Source organism: Crinia signifera, chromosome 11 (assembly GCF_055691185.1).
Source record: "Crinia signifera chromosome 11, ASM5569118v1, whole genome shotgun sequence".
Lineage (NCBI taxonomy): Eukaryota > Metazoa > Chordata > Amphibia > Anura > Myobatrachidae > Crinia > Crinia signifera.
Window position 1 is genome coordinate 123,837,774 of NC_139227.1, and position 19,410 is coordinate 123,857,183.

The 19,410-nt window shown below is 49.1% G+C and overlaps 1 protein-coding gene across 2 annotated transcripts in view; it reads left to right on the top strand.

Annotated features, from left to right (window-relative positions):
* The window catches only part of PDE3B (phosphodiesterase 3B), a 138,861-nt gene that overhangs the window by 75,697 nt on the left and 43,754 nt on the right, over window positions 1–19,410 (top strand). For both annotated transcript variants that reach the window (XM_083164664.1, XM_083164663.1), the window contains 3 exons: window positions 14,800–14,850; window positions 16,996–17,244; window positions 19,035–19,177. In XM_083164664.1, coding sequence (XP_083020790.1) covers window positions 14,800–14,850; window positions 16,996–17,244; window positions 19,035–19,177 — 443 coding nt within the window. The remainder of the gene's footprint in view (window positions 1–14,799; window positions 14,851–16,995; window positions 17,245–19,034; window positions 19,178–19,410) is intronic.

The following is a 19,410-nucleotide window of genomic DNA, read 5'->3' on the forward strand; positions in this document are numbered from 1 at the left end:
TGTTTTCTATACTGTGTTTTGTTGATCACATTGTTCCCGAATTCTCGTTTTTAAATCTTAATATGGCTCTGATAATGTTTTTCGCGCTTTACAGATTTAAAATGTTTTAACTTGGAACACATAAGCGGTGTATGAATTGTTCTCGTAATGATTAACCTCTACGGCAGCCGGCGCAGCACTTTCTGCGCTCTAGTTGGATTGTAATCTTTCCACTGCTCCCTCGCAGGATTCTGAGCGTATTTCTGTGGGTGGAACTCTTCCCCTAGCCTATTCCCCGCCGTTGCCTCGGACTTCCCATCCAGAGTTTCACCCCGGTCCAGTTCCGCTGGATGAGGTTTCAGACTCCAGGTTACATTTCATCAGTCAGGACAACACATGTGGCAATTGCACTTCCATTTCCTGTCAAGCAGACACAGTAGCGTTCCTGTCGGCCATGACACAGAGGAGACACAGATTCCCGAGTCCCTTGTATCTGCTCAGCGTCAGGGCCACGTCTTCTAAACTTGTCTCATTCTCATGCGCCAGAAATGGTTACTAGTCCAAAACAGGAGCTTTTATTGCTAAACCTAATACATTTTCATTTGTGCCTCATTCACTTTTTAATAAACCAGACTGGCTGATAACTGGCCAGGTTTTTTCATGTGCCGACAGGCGGTATTCCATGCACTACCAGCCACTAGGGCAGGCATGTCCAAACTATTGCCCCTCTAGTTGTTGTCAAACTACAAGTCCCAGCATGCCTTGCCGTAGTCTTAGCATTCCCTGATAGCAAAACTGTGGCAAGGCATGCTGGGATGTGTAGTTTCACAACAGCTGGAAGGACACAGTTTGCATATGCCTGCATTAGTGTGTGGAAGGAGAATAGAAGTGTGTGCCGTGTGTGGCAAAGCGCCGTGCCCGAAGCATGGCGAGTGTATGCGGTCACATAGACGGTGTCCATGACGACTATGTCGTCATTCGGGACAAATAGGGGAAAAACTCATGTTGATCTTTTGATCGAAATAATGCATGTGTTATACTGTCGACCCTAGCCATGTCTAAGCTCCCGTCCCCACATCTGTGCTCCGCACCACACGTATTATATACAGAGGATTGGGTGCAGGCTCTGGCTGCACAGCGCACTGCTCCCGTCCCCACCTCTGTGCTCCGCACCACACATATTATATACAGAGGATTGGCCGCAGGCTCTGGCTGCACAGCGCACTGCTCCCCTCCCCACGGTTGTGCTCCGCACCACACGTATTATATACAGAGGATTGGCCGCAGGCTCTGGCTGCACAGTGCACTGCTCCTGTCCCCACCTCTGTGCTCCGCACCACACGTATTATATACAGAGGATTGGCCGCAGGCTCTGGCTGCACAGCACACTGCTCCCGTCCCCACCTCTGTGCTCCGCACCACACGTATTATGTACAGAGGATTGGCCGCAGGCTCCGACTACACAGTGCACTGCTCCCGTCCCCACATCTGTGCTCCGCACCACACGTATTATATACAGAGGTTTGGCCGCAGGCTCTGGCTGCACAGCGCACTGCTCCCATCCCCACGGTTGTGCTCCGCACCACACGTATTATATACAGAGGATTGACCGCAGGCTCCGACTACACAGTGCACTGCTCCCGTCCCCACCTCTGTGCTCCGCACCATATGTATTATATACAGAGGATTGGCCGCAGGCTCTGGCTGCACAGCGCACTGCTCCCATCCCCACCTCTGTGCTCCGCACCACACGTATTATATACAGAGGATTGACCGCAGGCTCCGACTACACAGTGCACTGCTCCCGTCCCCACCTCTGTGCTCCGCACCACACGTATTATATACAGAGGATTGGCCGCAGGCTCTGGCTGCACAGCGCACTGCTCCCGTCCCCACCTCTGTGCTCCGCACCACACGTATTATATACAGAGGATTGGCCGCAGGCTCTGGCTGCACAGCGCACTGCTCCCATCCCCACCTCTGTGCTCCGCACCACACGTATTATATACAGAGGATTGGCCGCAGGCTCCGACTACACAGCGCACTGCTCCCGCCCCCACCTCTGTGCTCCGCACCACACGTATTATATACAGAGGATTGACCGCAGGCTTTGGCTGCACAGCGCACTGCTCCCGTCCCCACCTCTGTGCTCCGCACCACACGTATTATATACAGAGGATTGACCGTAGGCTCTGGCTGCACAGCGCACTGCTCCCGTCCCCACGGTTGTGCTCCGCACCACACGTATTATATACAGAGGATTGGCCGCAGGCTCCGACTACACAGCGCACTGCTCCCGTCCCCACCTCTGTGCTCCGCACCACACGTATTATATACAGAGGATTGGCCGCAGGCTCCGACTACACAGCGTACTGCTCCCGTCCCCACCTCTGTGCTCCGCACCACACATATTATATACAGAGGATTGGCCGCAGGCTCCGACTACACAACGCACTGCTCCCGTCCCCACGGTTGTGCTCCGCACCATGCGTATTATATACAGAGGATTGACCGCAGGCTCTAGCTGCACAGCGCACTGCTCCCGTCCCCACGGTTGTGCTCCGCACCACACGTATTATATACAGAGGATTGACCGCAGGCTCTGGCTGCACAGCGCACTGCTCCCGTCCCCACCTCTGTGCTCCGCACCACACGTATTATATACAGAGGATTGGCCGCAGGCTCTGGCTGCACAGCGCACTGCTCCCGTCCCCACGGTTGTGCTCCGCACCACACGTATTATATACAGAGGATTGGCCGCAGGCTCCGACTACACAGCGCACTGTTCCCGTCCCCACCTCTGTGCTCCGCACCACACATATTATATACAGAGGATTGGCCGCAGGCTCTGGCTGCACAGCGCACTGCTCCCGTCCCCACGGTTGTGCTCCGCACCATGTGTATTATATACAGAGGATTGACCGCAGGCTTTGGCTGCACAGCGCACTGCTCCCGTCCCCACCTCTGTGCTCCGCACCACACGTATTATATACAGAGGATTGGTCGCAGGCTCCGACTACACAGCGCACTGCTCCCATCCCCACCTCTGTGCTCCGCACCACACGTATTATATACAGAGGATTGGCCGCAGGCTCTGGCTGCAGAGCGCACTTCTCCCGTCCCCACGGTTGTGCTCCGCACCATGCGTATTATATACAGAGGATTGACCGCAGGCTCTGGCTACACAGCGCACTGCTCCCGTCCCCACCACACGTATTATATACAGAGGATTGGCCGCAGGCTTTGGCTACACAGCGCACTGCTCCCGTCCCCACCTCTGTGCTCCGCACCACACGTATTATATACAGAGGATTGACCGTAGGCTCTGGCTGCACAGCGCACTGCTCCCGTCCCCACGGTTGTGCTCCGCACCACACGTATTATATACAGAGGATTGGCCGCAGGCTCCGACTACACAGCGCACTGCTCCCGTCCCCACCTCTGTGCTCCGCACCACACGTATTATATACAGAGGATTGGCCGCAGGCTCTGGCGGCACAGCGTACTGCTCCCGTCCCCACCTCTGTGCTCTGCACCACACGTATTCTATACAGAGGATTGGCTGCAGGCTCCGGCTGCACAGCGCACTGCTCCCGTCCCCACCTCTGTGCTCCGCACCACACGTATTATATACAGAGGATTGGCCGCAGGCTTTGGCTACACAGCGCACTGCTCCCGTCCCCACGGTTGTGCTCCGCACCACACGTATTCTATACAGAGGATTGGCTGCAGGCTCCGGCTGCACAGCGCACTGCTCCCGTCCCCACCTCTGTGCTCTGCACCACACGTATTATATACAGAGGATTGGCCGCAGGCTCTGGCGGCACAGCGTACTGCTCCCGTCCCCACCTCTGTGCTCTGCACCACACGTATTCTATACAGAGGATTGGCTGCAGGCTCCGGCTGCACAGCGCACTGCTCCCGTCCCCACCTCTGTGCTCCGCACCACACGTATTATATACAGAGGATTGGCCGCAGGCTTTGGCTACACAGCGCACTGCTCCCGTCCCCACCTCTGTGCTCCGCACCACACGTATTATATACAGAGGATTGACCGCAGGCTCCGACTACACAGCGCACTGCTCCTGTCCCCACATCTGTGCTCCGCACCACACGTATTATATACAGAGGATTGACCGCAGGCTCTGGCTGCACAGCGCACTGCTCCCGACCCACGGTTGTGCTCCGCACCACACGTATTATATACAGAGGATTGGCCGCAGGCTCCGACTACACAGCGCACTGCTCCCGTACCCACCTCTGTGCTCCGCACCACACACATTATATACAGAGGATTGGCCGCAGGCTCCGACTACACAGTGCACTGCTCCCGTCCCCACGGTTGTGCTCCGCACCACACGTATTATATACAGAGGATTGACCGCAGGCTCTGGCTGCACAGCGCACTGCTCCCGTCCCCACAGTTGTGCTCCGCACCACACGTATTATATACAGAGGATTGGCCGCAGGCTCTGGCTGCACAGCGCACTGCTCCCGTCCCCACGGTTGTGCTCCGCACCATGCGTATTATATACAGAGCATCGGCTGCAGGCTCTGGCTGCACAGCGCACTGCTCCCGTCCCCACCTCTGTGCTCCGCACCATGCGTATTATATACAGAGCATCGGCTGCAGGCTCTGGCTGCACAGCGCACTGCTCCCGTCCCCACGGTTGTGCTCCGCACCACACGTATTATATACAGAGGAATGACCGCAGGCTCTGGCTGCACAGCGCACTGCTCCCGTCCTTACAGTTGTGCTCCGCACCACACGTAATATATACAGAGGATTGGCCGCAGGCTCTTGCTGCACAGCGCACTGCTCCCGTCCCCACCTCTGTGCTCCGCACCACACGTATTATATACAGAGGATTGGCCGCAGGCTCTGGCTGCACAGCGCACTGCTTCCGTCCCTACGGTTGTGCTCCGCACCACACGTATTATATACAGAGGATTGGCCGCAGGCTCTGGCTGCACAGCGCACTGCTCCCGTCCCCACCTCTGTGCTCCGCACCACACGTATTATATACAGAGGAATGACCGCAGGCTCTGGCTGCACAGCGCACTGCTCCCGTCCTTACAGTTGTGCTCCGCACCACACGTATTATATACAGAGGAATGACCGCAGGCTCTGGCTGCACAGCGCACTGCTCCCGTCCTTACAGTTGTGCTCCGCACCACACGTATTATATACAGAGGAATGACCGCAGGCTCTGGCTGCACAGCGCACTGCTCCCGTCCTTACAGTTGTGCTCCGCACCACACGTATTATATACAGAGGATTGGCCGCAGGCTCTTGCTGCACAGCGCACTGCTCCCGTCCCCACGGTTGTGCTCCGCACCTTGTTGCTTTTTCCATGAGCCATGCTGTTAGAATGGAACGTTTGTGGGTTCGCGTCGGCCTGATAATAGTAATTAATGTCCCTCGTTGATATTTGGAGACTTTTGTTATTTTCCTGGCTGCCGCCTCCCACGTAACGAGTTCTGTTGGGTGGGGTCCACTCCGATCAGTCTTAACTGTTGACGCTACACGTGTCCACCAGCCCTGGACCTGGTGCAATTCCACCTACCTGCCAGCAGCCCTACGAGCACTTAGCTCCCATGTGAACCCCCGCGGGCTGAAAGAGAGGTTGTGTCGGAAAGACATACGGTCACTCGGCTGACCCTATGAAGGTTGACGGGGCTGAAATAAATCGACTTGGCTAAGGTTGACAGGGTTTGAAGGTTGACACAAGCATTTGGCTGACAATATGAAAGTCATCGTGAGTTTTTTGCATTTTCTTTTAGCCATCATGTGCCGTCAATTTACAATCCACTACGGCGTGGTTGGAGAATATACCAGTGCACTGCCCGCCGCGAGCCATGCGAGGGTGCGCGGTGCACTTAGAAGGTGTCCATGACGACTATGTCGACATTCGGGGGGAAAACCATGAATAACTAAGTCGACCTTTTGTGTGTCAGCCTTATCCCTTGTTGACCTTTTGACCCTGTTGACCTATAGTGGTTGACCCTATGACCCATACCTGAGATGCATAGGACACTGCATCTCAACCTCCTTTGCAGCTCTGAATCAGGCCTAGGGTCAGTAAATAACTAGAGGCGGTGTTTACATATGGAATTGCTATTTCTCTGTTATAATGCACAGGTGACTAGATTCTACCTTCTAATTAACCAATCAATTATGATGGTCTTATGATTGATGGTCCATGTTCGCCGAAACCCAAAGGCCTGTTGGCGAATTGTGCTGTTTGCCTGTCACTAGTGACTAGTGAGCATTGCTGTTGTGCAAACAGGCTCGGAAGCCACATGTTGCATCTTGCAGCCATAGTGATTTTGTCATGCAGTGCCATCTAGTGGACATTAAGAGGTACTGACACCTCCAGGGAAAATTAACACTCACTAGTTGCAAAAGAGAATATTCTCAGGTAACTATTTACTGGCCGACATGACCGTTCTTTCTGGTATTTTAGGATTTTTTTTTTATGACGAGTTTGTGCATTCATTTCATAGCAAAATATGCTCTCATTCAGTTTCTAAATTGTCATTTATTTTGACTTTGAAGATATTTATTCAACAGGAAGACGTAAATATTTGCAGTTGTTCTAGAACTGCGTCTCCTCATACGTGTTCCATGTTGTTGCAGGAAGCACCCCCTTGCCTCATACCCATTCTCTCGTTCTGTTGTCCCAATTTAGAAATGCAGGTTATGAATACCCCTTTCACACAGAAAAGCAAATTACAGATTATATTAACATTTCTACCTGGTTATTTTCCATTCAACACTGTTCCTTTTCTTGTGCAAATAAGGTCAGTCTAGTTCGAAATTCTTGGGTCTTCGACCCAGGAATTTACCAAGGGCGAAGACCTGGAAATTTTGACCTGGGTTGACCCTTTCACACAGAAGAATTACCCATGTTAATCGGCAAATTACCAGATAGAAATGTTTAACCAGGTAATTTGCTTTTCTGTGTAAGGGGGTGTCACGACCCAGCACTCAAATGTATTTATTTATTAACCGTTTCTTATATAGCGCACACATGTTCTGCAGCGCTTTACAGAGAATATTTTTCAAACATTCACATCAGTCCCTGCCCCAGTGGAGCTTATCAGATTGCAGCGTTCTTCCCCCCTCTCTTCCTACAGCCAGCGAGTGCGGACAGCCATTGAAAGCGTGTGGAGAATAAAAACCGTTATTGTACCGAAGACTTTCCAGTAGTAGTGTACCGGGCTCCTACATCCTGCGCTCCGGCGTGTCTGCGGCAAGAAATGTACATTGTTTCCGCTTTCAGATTATACCAGGGGCACCCCGTGTAATAATACATACCAGTATGGCACCCTATAATAAGGAATGCTCAGTAGTGTGTCATTGATTCAATTGGCCATCACATTACCCACGTATGGTATCATTACTCCATTATGTGTTCAGTGCTCTTATCCCGTGTATATTACTTTACGTGTAACTATAGGTGTCTGAATACATAGTGACTGCGCATAGAGGTTCTGCACAATTACCCGAGGACAGTGACCGCTTGTATATATATAGAAACACAGGGTGACAGCAGGTAAGGACCTTGTACACGCACACACCAGAGTATACTTTCGTAAGGAGCCAATTAACCATCCTGTTGAGTTTTTGAGTGTGGGAGAAAACCGGGGTACCCAGAGGAGACCCACACAAGCACGGGAGCATATACAAACTCCACACAATTAGGGCCATGGTTGAAATTGAACCCAGGACCTCAGTGATGTGAGGCAGTAATGCAAACCATTACATTAATGCTGGGATTTAGTCAACATTAAGCTTGTGTGTAAGTAAAGCTGGTGGGAAATATTTCAAAACTAGATTGGACATTTGGGCAGTACGGATGGTGTAATGGTTATACTTCCTCACAGCGCTGAGGTCATGGGTTCTATTCCCACCATGTGTTATATATACGGGGCAGTACGGACTGTGTAGTGGTTATATTACTGCCTCACAGCACTGAGGTCATGGGTTCTATCCCCACCATGTGTTATATATACGGGGCAGTACGGACGGTGTAATGGTTATACTGCCTCACAGCGCTGAGGTCATGGGTTCTATTCCCACCATGTGTTATATAAACAGGGCAGTACGGACGGTGTAATGGTTACATTACTGCCTCACAGCACTGAGGTCATGGGTTCTATCCCCACCATGTGTTATATATACGGGGCAGTACGGATGGTGTAATGGTTACATTACTGCCTCACAGCACTGAGGTCATGGGTTCTATCCCCACCATGTGTTATATATACAGGGCAGTATGGACGGTGTAATGGTTATAGCATTACTGCCTCCCAGCACTGAGGTCATGGGTTCTATTCCCACCATGTGTTATATATACGGGGCAGTACGGATGGTGTAATGGTTAGCATTCCTGCCTCCCAGCACTGAGGTCATGGGTTCTATCCCCACCATGTGTTATATATACAGGGCAGCACGGACAGTGTAATGGTTAGCGTTACTGCCTCACAGCACTGAGGTCATGGGTTCAATCCCCACCATGTGTTATATATACTGGGCAGTACGGACGGTGTAATGGTTAGCATTACTGCCTCACAGCACTGAGGTCATGTGTTCTATCCCCACCATGTGTTATATATACAGGGCAGTACGGATGGTGTAATGGCTACATTACAGCCTCACAGCGCTGAGGTCATGGGTTCTATTCCCACCATGTGTTATATATACAGGGCAGCACGGACAGTGTAATGGTTAGCGTTACTGCCTCACAGCACTGAGGTCATGGGTTCAATCCCCACTATGTGTTATATATACGGGGCAGTACGGACGGTGTAATGGTTATAGCATTACTGCCTCACAGCGCTGAGGTCATGGGTTCTATTCCCACCATGTGTTATATATACGGGGCAGTACGGACGTTGTAATGGTTACATTACTGCCTCACAGCACTGAGGTCATGGGTTCTATCCCCACCATGTGTTATATATACAGGGCAGTACGGATGGTGTAATGGTTACATTACAGCCTCACAGCGCTGAGGTCATGGGTTCTATCCCCACCATGTGTTATATATACAGGGCAGTACGGATGGTGTAATGGTTACATTACAGCCTCACAGCGCTGAGGTCATGGGTTCTATCCCCACCATGTGTTATATATACGGGGCAGTACGGACGGTGTAATGGTTAGCATTACTGCCTCACAGCACTGAGGTCATGGGTTCTATCCCCACCATGTGTTATATATACGGGGCAGTACGGATGGTGTAGTGGTAGCATTACTGCCTCACAGCACTGAGGTCATGGGTTCTATCCCCACCATGTGTTATATATACTGGGCAGTACGGACGGTGTAATGGTTACATTACTGCCTCACAGCACTGAGGACATGGGTTCTATCCCCACCATGTGTTATATATACGGGGCAGTACGGATGGTGTAATGGTTATAGCATTACTGCCTCACAGCACTGAGGTCATGGGTTCTATCCCCACCATGTGTTATATATACGGGGCAGTACGGATGGTGTAATGGTTATATTACTACCTCACATTACTAAGGTCTTGGGTTCCATGGCCCTAACTGTGCGGAGTTTGTATATTCTCCCCGTGCTTGCATGGGTTTCCTCCGGGTGCTCCGGTTTCCTCCCACAATCCAAAAATATACTGGTAGGTTAATTGGCTCTAAAGAAAATTAGGTACTTGTGGAGTATCATGGCTCCCACGATGGCCATCGTACATGAAAAAATCGCATCGCATACAATCGCATGCGATTTTGATCTCATGCGATCATATGCGATTTTTAACAGAAAAGCATCCAAATGTATTGAAATTAGTATGAAACATGTTCAATGGCTCCCAAATGGCATTTTTGAGGCTGTACCACCCCCACTATCAACGCGAACCCGAAGCGTGGCGAGCGCAGCGAGCCCGCGAGGGGCGGCGGTACGTGTCCTACGACCTTTTCATACCCCTACTATCCACGTCGGCGTGGAGTTGAGAATAGAAAGTGTGGCAAGCGCAGCGAGCCCCGCGGATACCTGTGACGGTCCCCTCGCGGGCTTCACAGGTATACGCGTCCCCTCGCGGGGCTCGCTGCGCTCGCCACGCTTCGGGCTCGGTGGCTCGCTGAGCTCGCCACACTATTCTATTCTCAACTCCACGCCGACGTGGATAGTGGGGGTATGAAAAGGTCGTAGGACGCGTACCGCCGCCCCTCGCTGGCTCGCTGCGCTCGCCACGCTTCGGGTTCGCGTTGAAAGTGGGGGTGGTACAGCCTAAAAAATGCAATTTGGGGGCCATTGAACATGTTTCATACTAATTTCAATACATTTGGATGCTTTTCTGTTAAAAATAGCATGCAATCGCGATGCGATTGCATGCGATTTTGTCAAAAACTGCAAAAATCGCATGCCATCGCATGCCACTATATATGGCATGCGATGGGAGCCGTGATAATCCACAAGTACCGAAAATTACCCCTAGAATGTCTGCGTGTACATGTGGTAGGGAATATAGATTGTAAGCTCCACTGGGGCAGGGACTGATGTGAGTGTTCAAATATTCTCTGTACAGCGCTGCAGAATATGTGTGCGCTATATAATAACTGGTAATAACATTCTCTGTACAGCGCTGCGGAATATGTGTGCACTATATAATAACTGGTAATAATAGTCTCTGTACAGCGCTGTGGAATATGTGTGCGCTATATAATAACTGGTAATAATATTCTCTGTACAGCGCTGCGGAATATGTGTGCGCTATATAATAACTGGTAATAATAGTCTCTGTACAGCGCTGCGGAATATGTGTGCGCTATATAATAACTGGTAATAATATTCTCTGTACAGCGCTGCAGAATATGTGTGCGCTATATAATAACTGGTAATAATAGTCTCTGTACAGTGCTGCGGAATATGTGTGCGCTATATAATAACTGGTAAAAATATTCTCTGTACAGCGCTGCGGAATATGTGTGCGCTATATAATTACTGGTAATAGTCTCTGTACAGCGCTGCGGAATATGTGTGCGCTATATAATAACTGGTAATAATAATCTCTGTACAGCGCTGCAGAATATGTGTGCGCTATATAATAACTGGTAATAATAGTCTCTGTACAGCGCTGCGGAATATGTGTGCACTATATAATAACTGGTAATAATAATCTCTGTACAGCGCTGCAGAATATGTGTGCGCTATATAATAACTGGCAATAATAGTCTCTGTACAGCGCTGCTGAATATGTGTGCGCTATATAATAACTGGTAATAATAATCTCTGTACAGCGCTGCGGAATATGTGGGCGCTATATAATAACTGGTAATAATAGTCTCTGTACAGCGCTGCGGAATATGTGTGCGCTATATAATAACTGGTAATAGTCTCTGTACAGCGCTGCGGAATATGTGTGCGCTACATAATAACTGGTAATAATATTGTCTGTACAGCGCTGCAGAATATGTGTGCGCTATATAATAACTGGTAATAATAGTCTCTGTACAGCACTGCGGAATATGTGTGCGCTATATAAATAACTGGCAATAATAATACAAAAATATTAAAACCTACAAAATGCACTGAGAAATCTCAATAGGGCTGAAGGTTCGGAATTGAAATAAAAATAATCAAACCATGAGGTGTTTCTCTGTGTATGACTACTTTAATGTGTTGGAATTGTTCATTGTGATGTTCTCTTGCCCTATAGTATTGTTAGGGGAGGAGTTTGTTGGGTCTTAGTTGATGCTAGGCAGATTTAGTACCTTTCTGATTTGGTTTTGCCAATTTCGTGTGTATGTGGGCGCTCCAATTTACTACAATGGTTCAGTACAGTATTGGGACTGCTGCTCTTTATTTTCTACTACCAATCCTGTTAGAGAGGCAGAGCAGATTGTAATCTATCTACCTGTGAGATGGAGATTATATGGGATCAAGCAGTGATAAAGAGTGGAGAAGTCATTTGTTGCCCATTGCAACCAGTCGACTTCTGAGGTAGCATTTATCCAGTATACTGTATAGGTAACTTCTTCTCTCGATTTAATCCGATCATTCCACTGATTGATAAATCCCAATGTTCGCAGTCTGAGCATTCGATTTGTATTAAGGCTGATACAAGCGCACTATTCCATTCTCCCTCCATGCCCGACTGGATGGTAGGGTTTGAAATACCGCCAGTCGGCTCAAAAGAAAAACTATGAAAAACTCAAGTCGACCTTTCCATTGTCGACCTAATGCTTGTGTCAACCTTCCGACTCTGACAACTTTGCTAATTTCACTTTATGACTCTTTGTAAAGTTACGGGTAAAGTAACGTGGGCCTCGGGGTAACGCATAGCCTGCGACCTTCAGTGGTTGACCTAAGAAGAAGTGCAGGTTCCGTATAGATGGGTGGAGTTACAGTATGTTGTGGGCATACTGACCGCGTCCGACAATCACTTTGCACAATGTGGAGCGGCTTCGTACTGCTCCATATATGGGATAATGGGTCAGATGTACTACGCCTGGTATAGTGATAAAGTGCAAGGTAATAACGAACCAGACAATCAGCTGCGTTTGAAAAGTTACCGTTGGGACTTGATTGGCTGGTGCATTATCACCTTCCACTCTCATCCGTTTACCAGGCTTAATACATCTGCCCCATAGTATCACGTTTCTAAAAGATATTGGGGATCTCGAGGAAAGTACTGCCATGGACACATCGGCACTCCCAGATTAACCGCTAACAATACCCAAGGCTCCAGCAGCATTGTCTGAGGCCTGCGTTCTCTCTCCTGCTCTATTTACATCTGCACTGTGCAGAGCAGCAGCGCGCAGAGCATCCTCCAGGGTTCCGGGGATCCGATTAGCGGAGCGATGTGTCGGCTTGGAGATTACATAGCACACCGGATAGGGCAGAACGACTGCTTCCTCAGCCAGTACAGTCCAATAACCGGCAATTCTCCCCTACAGAGGCTTGCAGACGGGGAGACGATGGAAGTGGCGGAGAAGAATCTGGCTTTTATCTCCTCCATCACTGGGGACATTTAGGAGACTTTAGTGAATTAGCTCAGGCATGCCATCCTCCAACATCTCTGGCTGTCTGATTCCAGTCTCTGTGTTTCAGCCATGCCTTTATATAATCAGGCAGAGGTGTGTTATATTACCATGGTGTGACAGAGCACTTTTACACCACAATATCCTCGGTGTACAAGGGCATAATAATTATTCCCAGTATACACATCCACATCATTCATCCCAAACTTGTAAACCCTCATAGGGTTAAATCCCCCACCCCTCTCAATTTAGCCAACTAGACCTTTATCTTTTTTACATAAACTCCCCTCCCAAATGTCCCTTACTAAACAACCAATCAGCACATATTGAATACTGGTGCTGGAGGTGTATATGCCGCCTGATTGGTCAGGAGGAACCCGGCACCGACAAATACTAAGGTTGTTGTCCTTCAAAATATCTGCCTGCGCCGCTCACAGCGACTGAACTAAGCAACAGGAGGTGGTGGAGACAGACCGAGCAGAATGGTAGTTGTGTAAAAAGAAACGTGGGGGCAGGATTTTGTGATTCTGTCACTTACATCTGATCTCTTCTCTTTGTTTTAAAACCAGAAGATTGGACCAATAATTTGTCTTTAACCTGTTGGTCCTGACTGTAGATGCTTCTAGATCTTTCTATTCGTGGCTATAAAAAGGCCAATTATTTTTTTATATTTTTGATAATTGCTGCATTTGTGGTGTGATTTGATTGTTTGTTGCTGAGTAATTGGGTCATCCTGTTGTTTGTTTGTTTTTGTTTTTTTAGCACTGGCATGCTCCGAGGCGGAACTTGCGCAGTTACGGGTAACTAGGGACAGGGCCGCCATCTTATCGGGTTGTGCAGGGATCTGCCTGATTGCGGAGGGATCTCTTGCATCCCAATAATGGCACTGGTGATACTGTACATGGATAACCGCTGTAGTTAGCGGATGGATTGGGGCGGTTCCACCAGCTCTGAGTTCTGGGGTGTAACCGCACTTACTTCCGTGTGTATAATGTCACTGATCGAGTCTTCCCCGCGGCGCTCAACACCTCTGGCCAAAATGTTGATGAGGCTGGTTTAGATCATCTTCGTTTATACAATAAATAATCCATTACAAAGCAAATATTTGTTCATTCATGCTCGTTTCCTTATTTCCCTACTAATTAGTTTATTTGGTGCGCTTTCCTCCTCCACCCAGATAATTACGGACACATTGCAGGTTATTGTAGAGGAGAGGACAGAAACGTCCCCTAACTGACTGCTCCTTCCTCTGCTCTTTATGTTCCACGGTGTGGATAGTTTTATCGCCATTGTTTTAATGCTTATGAGTACCTGGTTTCCGAATAAAGAAATCGGGCAGGCGGTTTGCTCCTGGCCATTAGGCATTTTTCGCTAATAATGGCACTGGTGATACTGTACATTGATAACCGCTGTAGTTAGCGGATGGATTGGGGCAAACATTTTCTACATGAATGGATTTCCTGATCTCACCCGTCAACGTTCAAACTTTTATATATGTTTTGTATGGATTGGGTGGGGTAACTATGGAAATGGAACATGGTGGAAACGTTTTTTAGTATGAGAGATATTTAGATCACCACTTTGCCTATTTGAACGAGACGCTAAATTCCTCATTATATCCATAGTCCCTCTCAGTCCCTATGACGCCTATGGACAATGATACACTTATTGCTGTGGACTTGCTAGATTATCTGGGATATGGGGTAATCTTGGGGTGTCTGGTTTCTTCCCTATAAATTAAATGTTGACTGTTTATCCTATGAATAATATTTTTTTTTGTTATTTAATTTGCCTTTTTCTTTTTTTCAGATGATTCTTTGGGATTGGGACTTAAAGCACTGGTACAAGCCCCAATATCAGGTAGGTTAATGTGTAAATGGCATCGGTCTTGTTGGTGAGTGTCAAGTGCACCAAAGCTCCTGTTTGATTCCATATTGTTATCACCCCTATCTGTGACCCCCCCCCCCCCACATGCACACGTACACCCAACTGGTCAGATAACTCCTCACCCCTCTCTGTGACTCTCCTCTCACACTGTCCATTAACTCCTCACCCCTCTCTGTGACTCTCTCACAATAGCACATAACTCCTCACCCCTCTCTGTGACTCTCCTCTCACACTATCCGATAACTCCTCTTCCATCTCTGCGACTCTCCTCTCACACTGTCCAAATAACTCCTCACCCATCCCTGTGACTCTCCTTACACTGTCCGACAATTCCTCTCCCATCTCTCACTCTCCTCTCAAACTGTCCAATAGTTCCTCACCCATCTCTGCGACTCTCCTCTCACACTGTCCAATAACTCCTCACCCATCCCTGTGACTCTCCTCCCACACTGTCTGATATCTCCTCCCCCATCTCTGCGACTCTCCTCCCACACTGTCCGATAACTCCTGACCCATCCCTGTGACTCTCCTCTCCCACTGTCCCCTATCTCTGCGACTCTTCTCTCAGTGTCTGATATCTCCTCCCCCATCTCTGCGACTCTCCTCTCACACTGTCTGATATCTCCTCCCCCATCTCTGCGACTCTTCTCTCACACTGTCTGATAACTCCTGACCCATCTCTGCAACTCTCCTCTCACATCGGCAGATTACTCCTCACCTCTCTCTGGACTCTCCTCTCACACTGTCCAATAACTCCTCACCCGTCTCTCACTCTCCTCTCACACTGTCCGTTATCTGCTCCCCCATCTCTGCGACTCATCACACTGGCAGATAACTCCTCACCCATCTCTGCGACTCTTCTCTCACACTGTCCGATATCTCCTCCCCCATCTCTGCGACTCTTCTCTCACACTGTCCGATATCTCCTCCCCCATCTCTGCGACTCTTCTCTCACACTGTCTGATATCTCCTCCCCCATCTCTGCGACTCTTCTCTCACACTGTCTGATATCTCCTCCCCCATCTCTGCGACTCTTCTCTCACACTGTCCGATATCTCCTCCCCCATCTCTGCGACTCTTCTCTCACACTGTCTGATATCTCCTCCCCCATCTCTGCGACTCTTCTCTCACACTGTCTCATATCTCCTCCCCCATCTCTGCGACTCTTCTCTCACACTGTCTGATAACTCCTCCCCCATCTCTGCGACTCTTCTCTCACACTGTCTGATATCTTCTCCCCCATCTCTGCGACTCTTCTCTCACACTGTCTGATAACTCCTCCCCCATCTCTGCGACTCTTCTCTCACACTGTCTGATATCTCCTCCCCCATCTCTGCGACTCTTCTCTCACACTGTCTGATAACTCCTCCCCCATCTCTGCGACTCTTCTCTCACACTGTCTGATAACTCCTCCCCCATCTCTGCGACTCTTCTCTCACACTGTCTGATATCTCCTCCCCCATTTCTGCGACTCTTCTCTCACACTGTCTGATAACTCCTCCCCCATCTCTGCGACTCTCCTCTCACATCGGCAGATTACTCCTCACCTCTCTCTGGACTCTCCTCTCACACTGTCCAATAACTCCTCACCCGTCTCTCACTCTCCTCTCACACTGTCCGTTATCTGCTCCCCCATCTCTGCGACTCTTCTCTCACATCGGCAGATTACTCCTCACCCATCCCGGTGACTCTCCTCTCACATCGGCAGATTACTCCTCACCTCTCTCTGGACTCTCCTCTCACACTGTCCAATAACTCCTCACCCGTCTCTCACTCTCCTCTCACACTGTCCGTTATCTGCTCCCCCATCTCTGCGACTCTCCTCACACTGGCAGATAACTCCTCACCCATCTCTGCGACTCTCCTCACACTGGCAGATAACTCCTCCCCCCATCTCTGCGACTCTTCTCTCACATCGGCAGATAACTCCTCCCCCATCTCTGCGACTCTTCTCTCACATCGGCAGATAACTCTTTGCCCGTTTTTTATAAAGGTTATACTACTTTATAGATGTTCCTCGCAGTGTAGAATAACCAGGGAGACCATACACCGGTGGTTGAACTGCGCTGTGATTACAGTGAAACAGAAGTCCCCTCTTAATGATCCTTTTTGTTCCAGAATGCCGGTGCTGGGAATGGAGTAGATCTCTCTGTCCTGAACGAGGCTCGGAACATGGTCTCCGACCTCCTGGTTGACCCATCCTTGTCCCCACAAGTCCTGTCTTCACTTCGCAGCATTAACAGCATCATGGGAGCTTTCTCAGGCTCATGCAGACCAAAAGTCAATCCATTTACCCCCTTCCCTGGCTTCTACCCCTGTCCTGAAATGGAGGACCCCATGGAGAAAGGAGAAAGGAAGTTCCACAAGGTAAACCTTGTGACATCGATCGCCTTGTGTTTTTGTGTAGATGGTCTTTTTTTATCCACTAACACCGTGTTCTCGCTGCCAGTGAGAAATACACGGCTTTTCCCCAGCATTAAAGTGCCGGGGACTGCAGGGACTGACCCCCGTTCTCACTGCAAGGCAAATTCCCAGGTGAAGTAGTTCTACCCAGTAATTTGCCTTTTAACACGGGTATTTCTCTAGTGTGAATGGGTCGACCCTTGTCTACATACCCGGATCTCAAACACTGGTAAAAAGAAGGGTTTTAACCGGGTATGCGACCCGTTCACACTGCAGAAAAACCTGTGTTAAAAGGCAAATTCCCGGGTCGACATGCTAGACCAGGGAATTTGCCTGCAGTGAGAACGGGGTATAACAGACTTCTAGAATGCTTGCTCCTGTTATGGGTGTACGGCAATATTATCTTGGACTGCTGCCTGTATCATCTTGTGGCTTTAATGATGTAGCACAACTTCTCGTATTGCACAACAGAGTGTATATAGGACAATTGCTGCTCCCACATAGATCTGTCTCCATCATGTTCTGCTGATCGGATTACCCAAAGGAGGGTATTTATAAAGGTTGTTCTATATCCATTCAGCAGTTTATCAATGTCTGAGACCTCGCTGGGGTCCCAACAAGGTCTCAACATGTTCATACGCTGTGGCCGGTCGCACACGTGCAGAAATCCTCATGCGCAAAAGAAAAATACATTGCGCTCCTGTCCGAATTTGCATGGGAACGCATGGGGCAGAATAAGGTCCAATATACGGATGTAAATTCAGAAATCAAAATGCTCTATAGAGCGTTATTTATACAGTGTCTGTCTGATCATATTTAGTACAGAGCCACTATTTATAGCCAAAAAAGACAAAAACAAGTCCAGTGGTTTTAATACCCCAAATGTATCTACATCTATTTATAATGTGGGGCCACCAGTTATTCAGCTTTATCCAGAACATTCACAACCGTTACTGAACATGGAGGATTTCATGTAGATCGACAGTCAAGCTGTTGACTTGACCATAGTCGACACAAGGCTTTTTTTTGGGGGGGGGGGGGGGGGGATTCAAGTTTTTACAACTGAGTCACAAATGGGAGGAGTTTCCTGTAGTAGTCAGTGTAGAGAGTCACCTGGCCCGATGTGAGTCCGCAACTGGACATGTTTCCACCAATTGCGCTTAGGTATGGTTAAGCGAAAATGAAGTTTTTTGTTTGCTATGTACGGCGCTGCGGACACTTTGTGGCGCCTTATAAATAAACGTACTACTACATGACGACCCCTCCCCGAAGTTTCCACTGTGTAAGGGACCAGGAGTAATAGAAAGGAAACCTACTAACATGGGGAGAACATACAAACTCCACACTTATAGGGCCCTAGTCTGAATGCCACCCGTAACTCCAGCGCGGTGCTGCAGCAATACTGACCACTGCACCACCCTATATGTAGGCACCAACACAATGAGCCCTCTTCTGAATATTTTAACCATGTTGCTCAACGTCTCACTGTCCGTTTCCACAATAACTTGTAGCAGGCTGAACAGAGATAATAAAACAGGGAGCGCGTATGGGGGCACATCCATCATCCCAGCAAGTTCTGGTTGCTAACTGGCATAGCCATGGAAGCGCGTTATACGCCAGATGCATGGATGGTGTTTACCGTTTTGTCAGTGGAAAGACAGAATATCTACATATTATATATTTGAAGTGAAATTTTGGGAAGTCAGGCAATACAAGAGATCCTACAATACCATAATTGCTTCCTTCCACCCCAGGGACTGAACAGTCGCAGCAGTCTACCTACCCCACAGCTTCGTCGGAGCTCTGGCGCCTCCTGTCTGCCACCTATGGAACTAGCGGCTTCTCGGTGGGAGCGCAGCAACGGCAAGCGGTCGCACCAGGATTACAGCGGTTCCAGGTAAGGTGGAAACGCTGCAGCACAACCTCGGCTGCTTCACCTCGCTCTCTGGGGTAGATGTATGAAGCAGTGATAAGGGAGGAGAGGTGAGCCAGAGGGGAAGTGGCCCATGGCAACCAATCAGCACTAACGTAACATCTATAATCTGCATAAAATAAAACTATACAGAGCAGCTGATTGGTTGCCATGGTCCACCTCTCCTCTGGCTCGCTTCTCTCTTATCACTGCTTTAT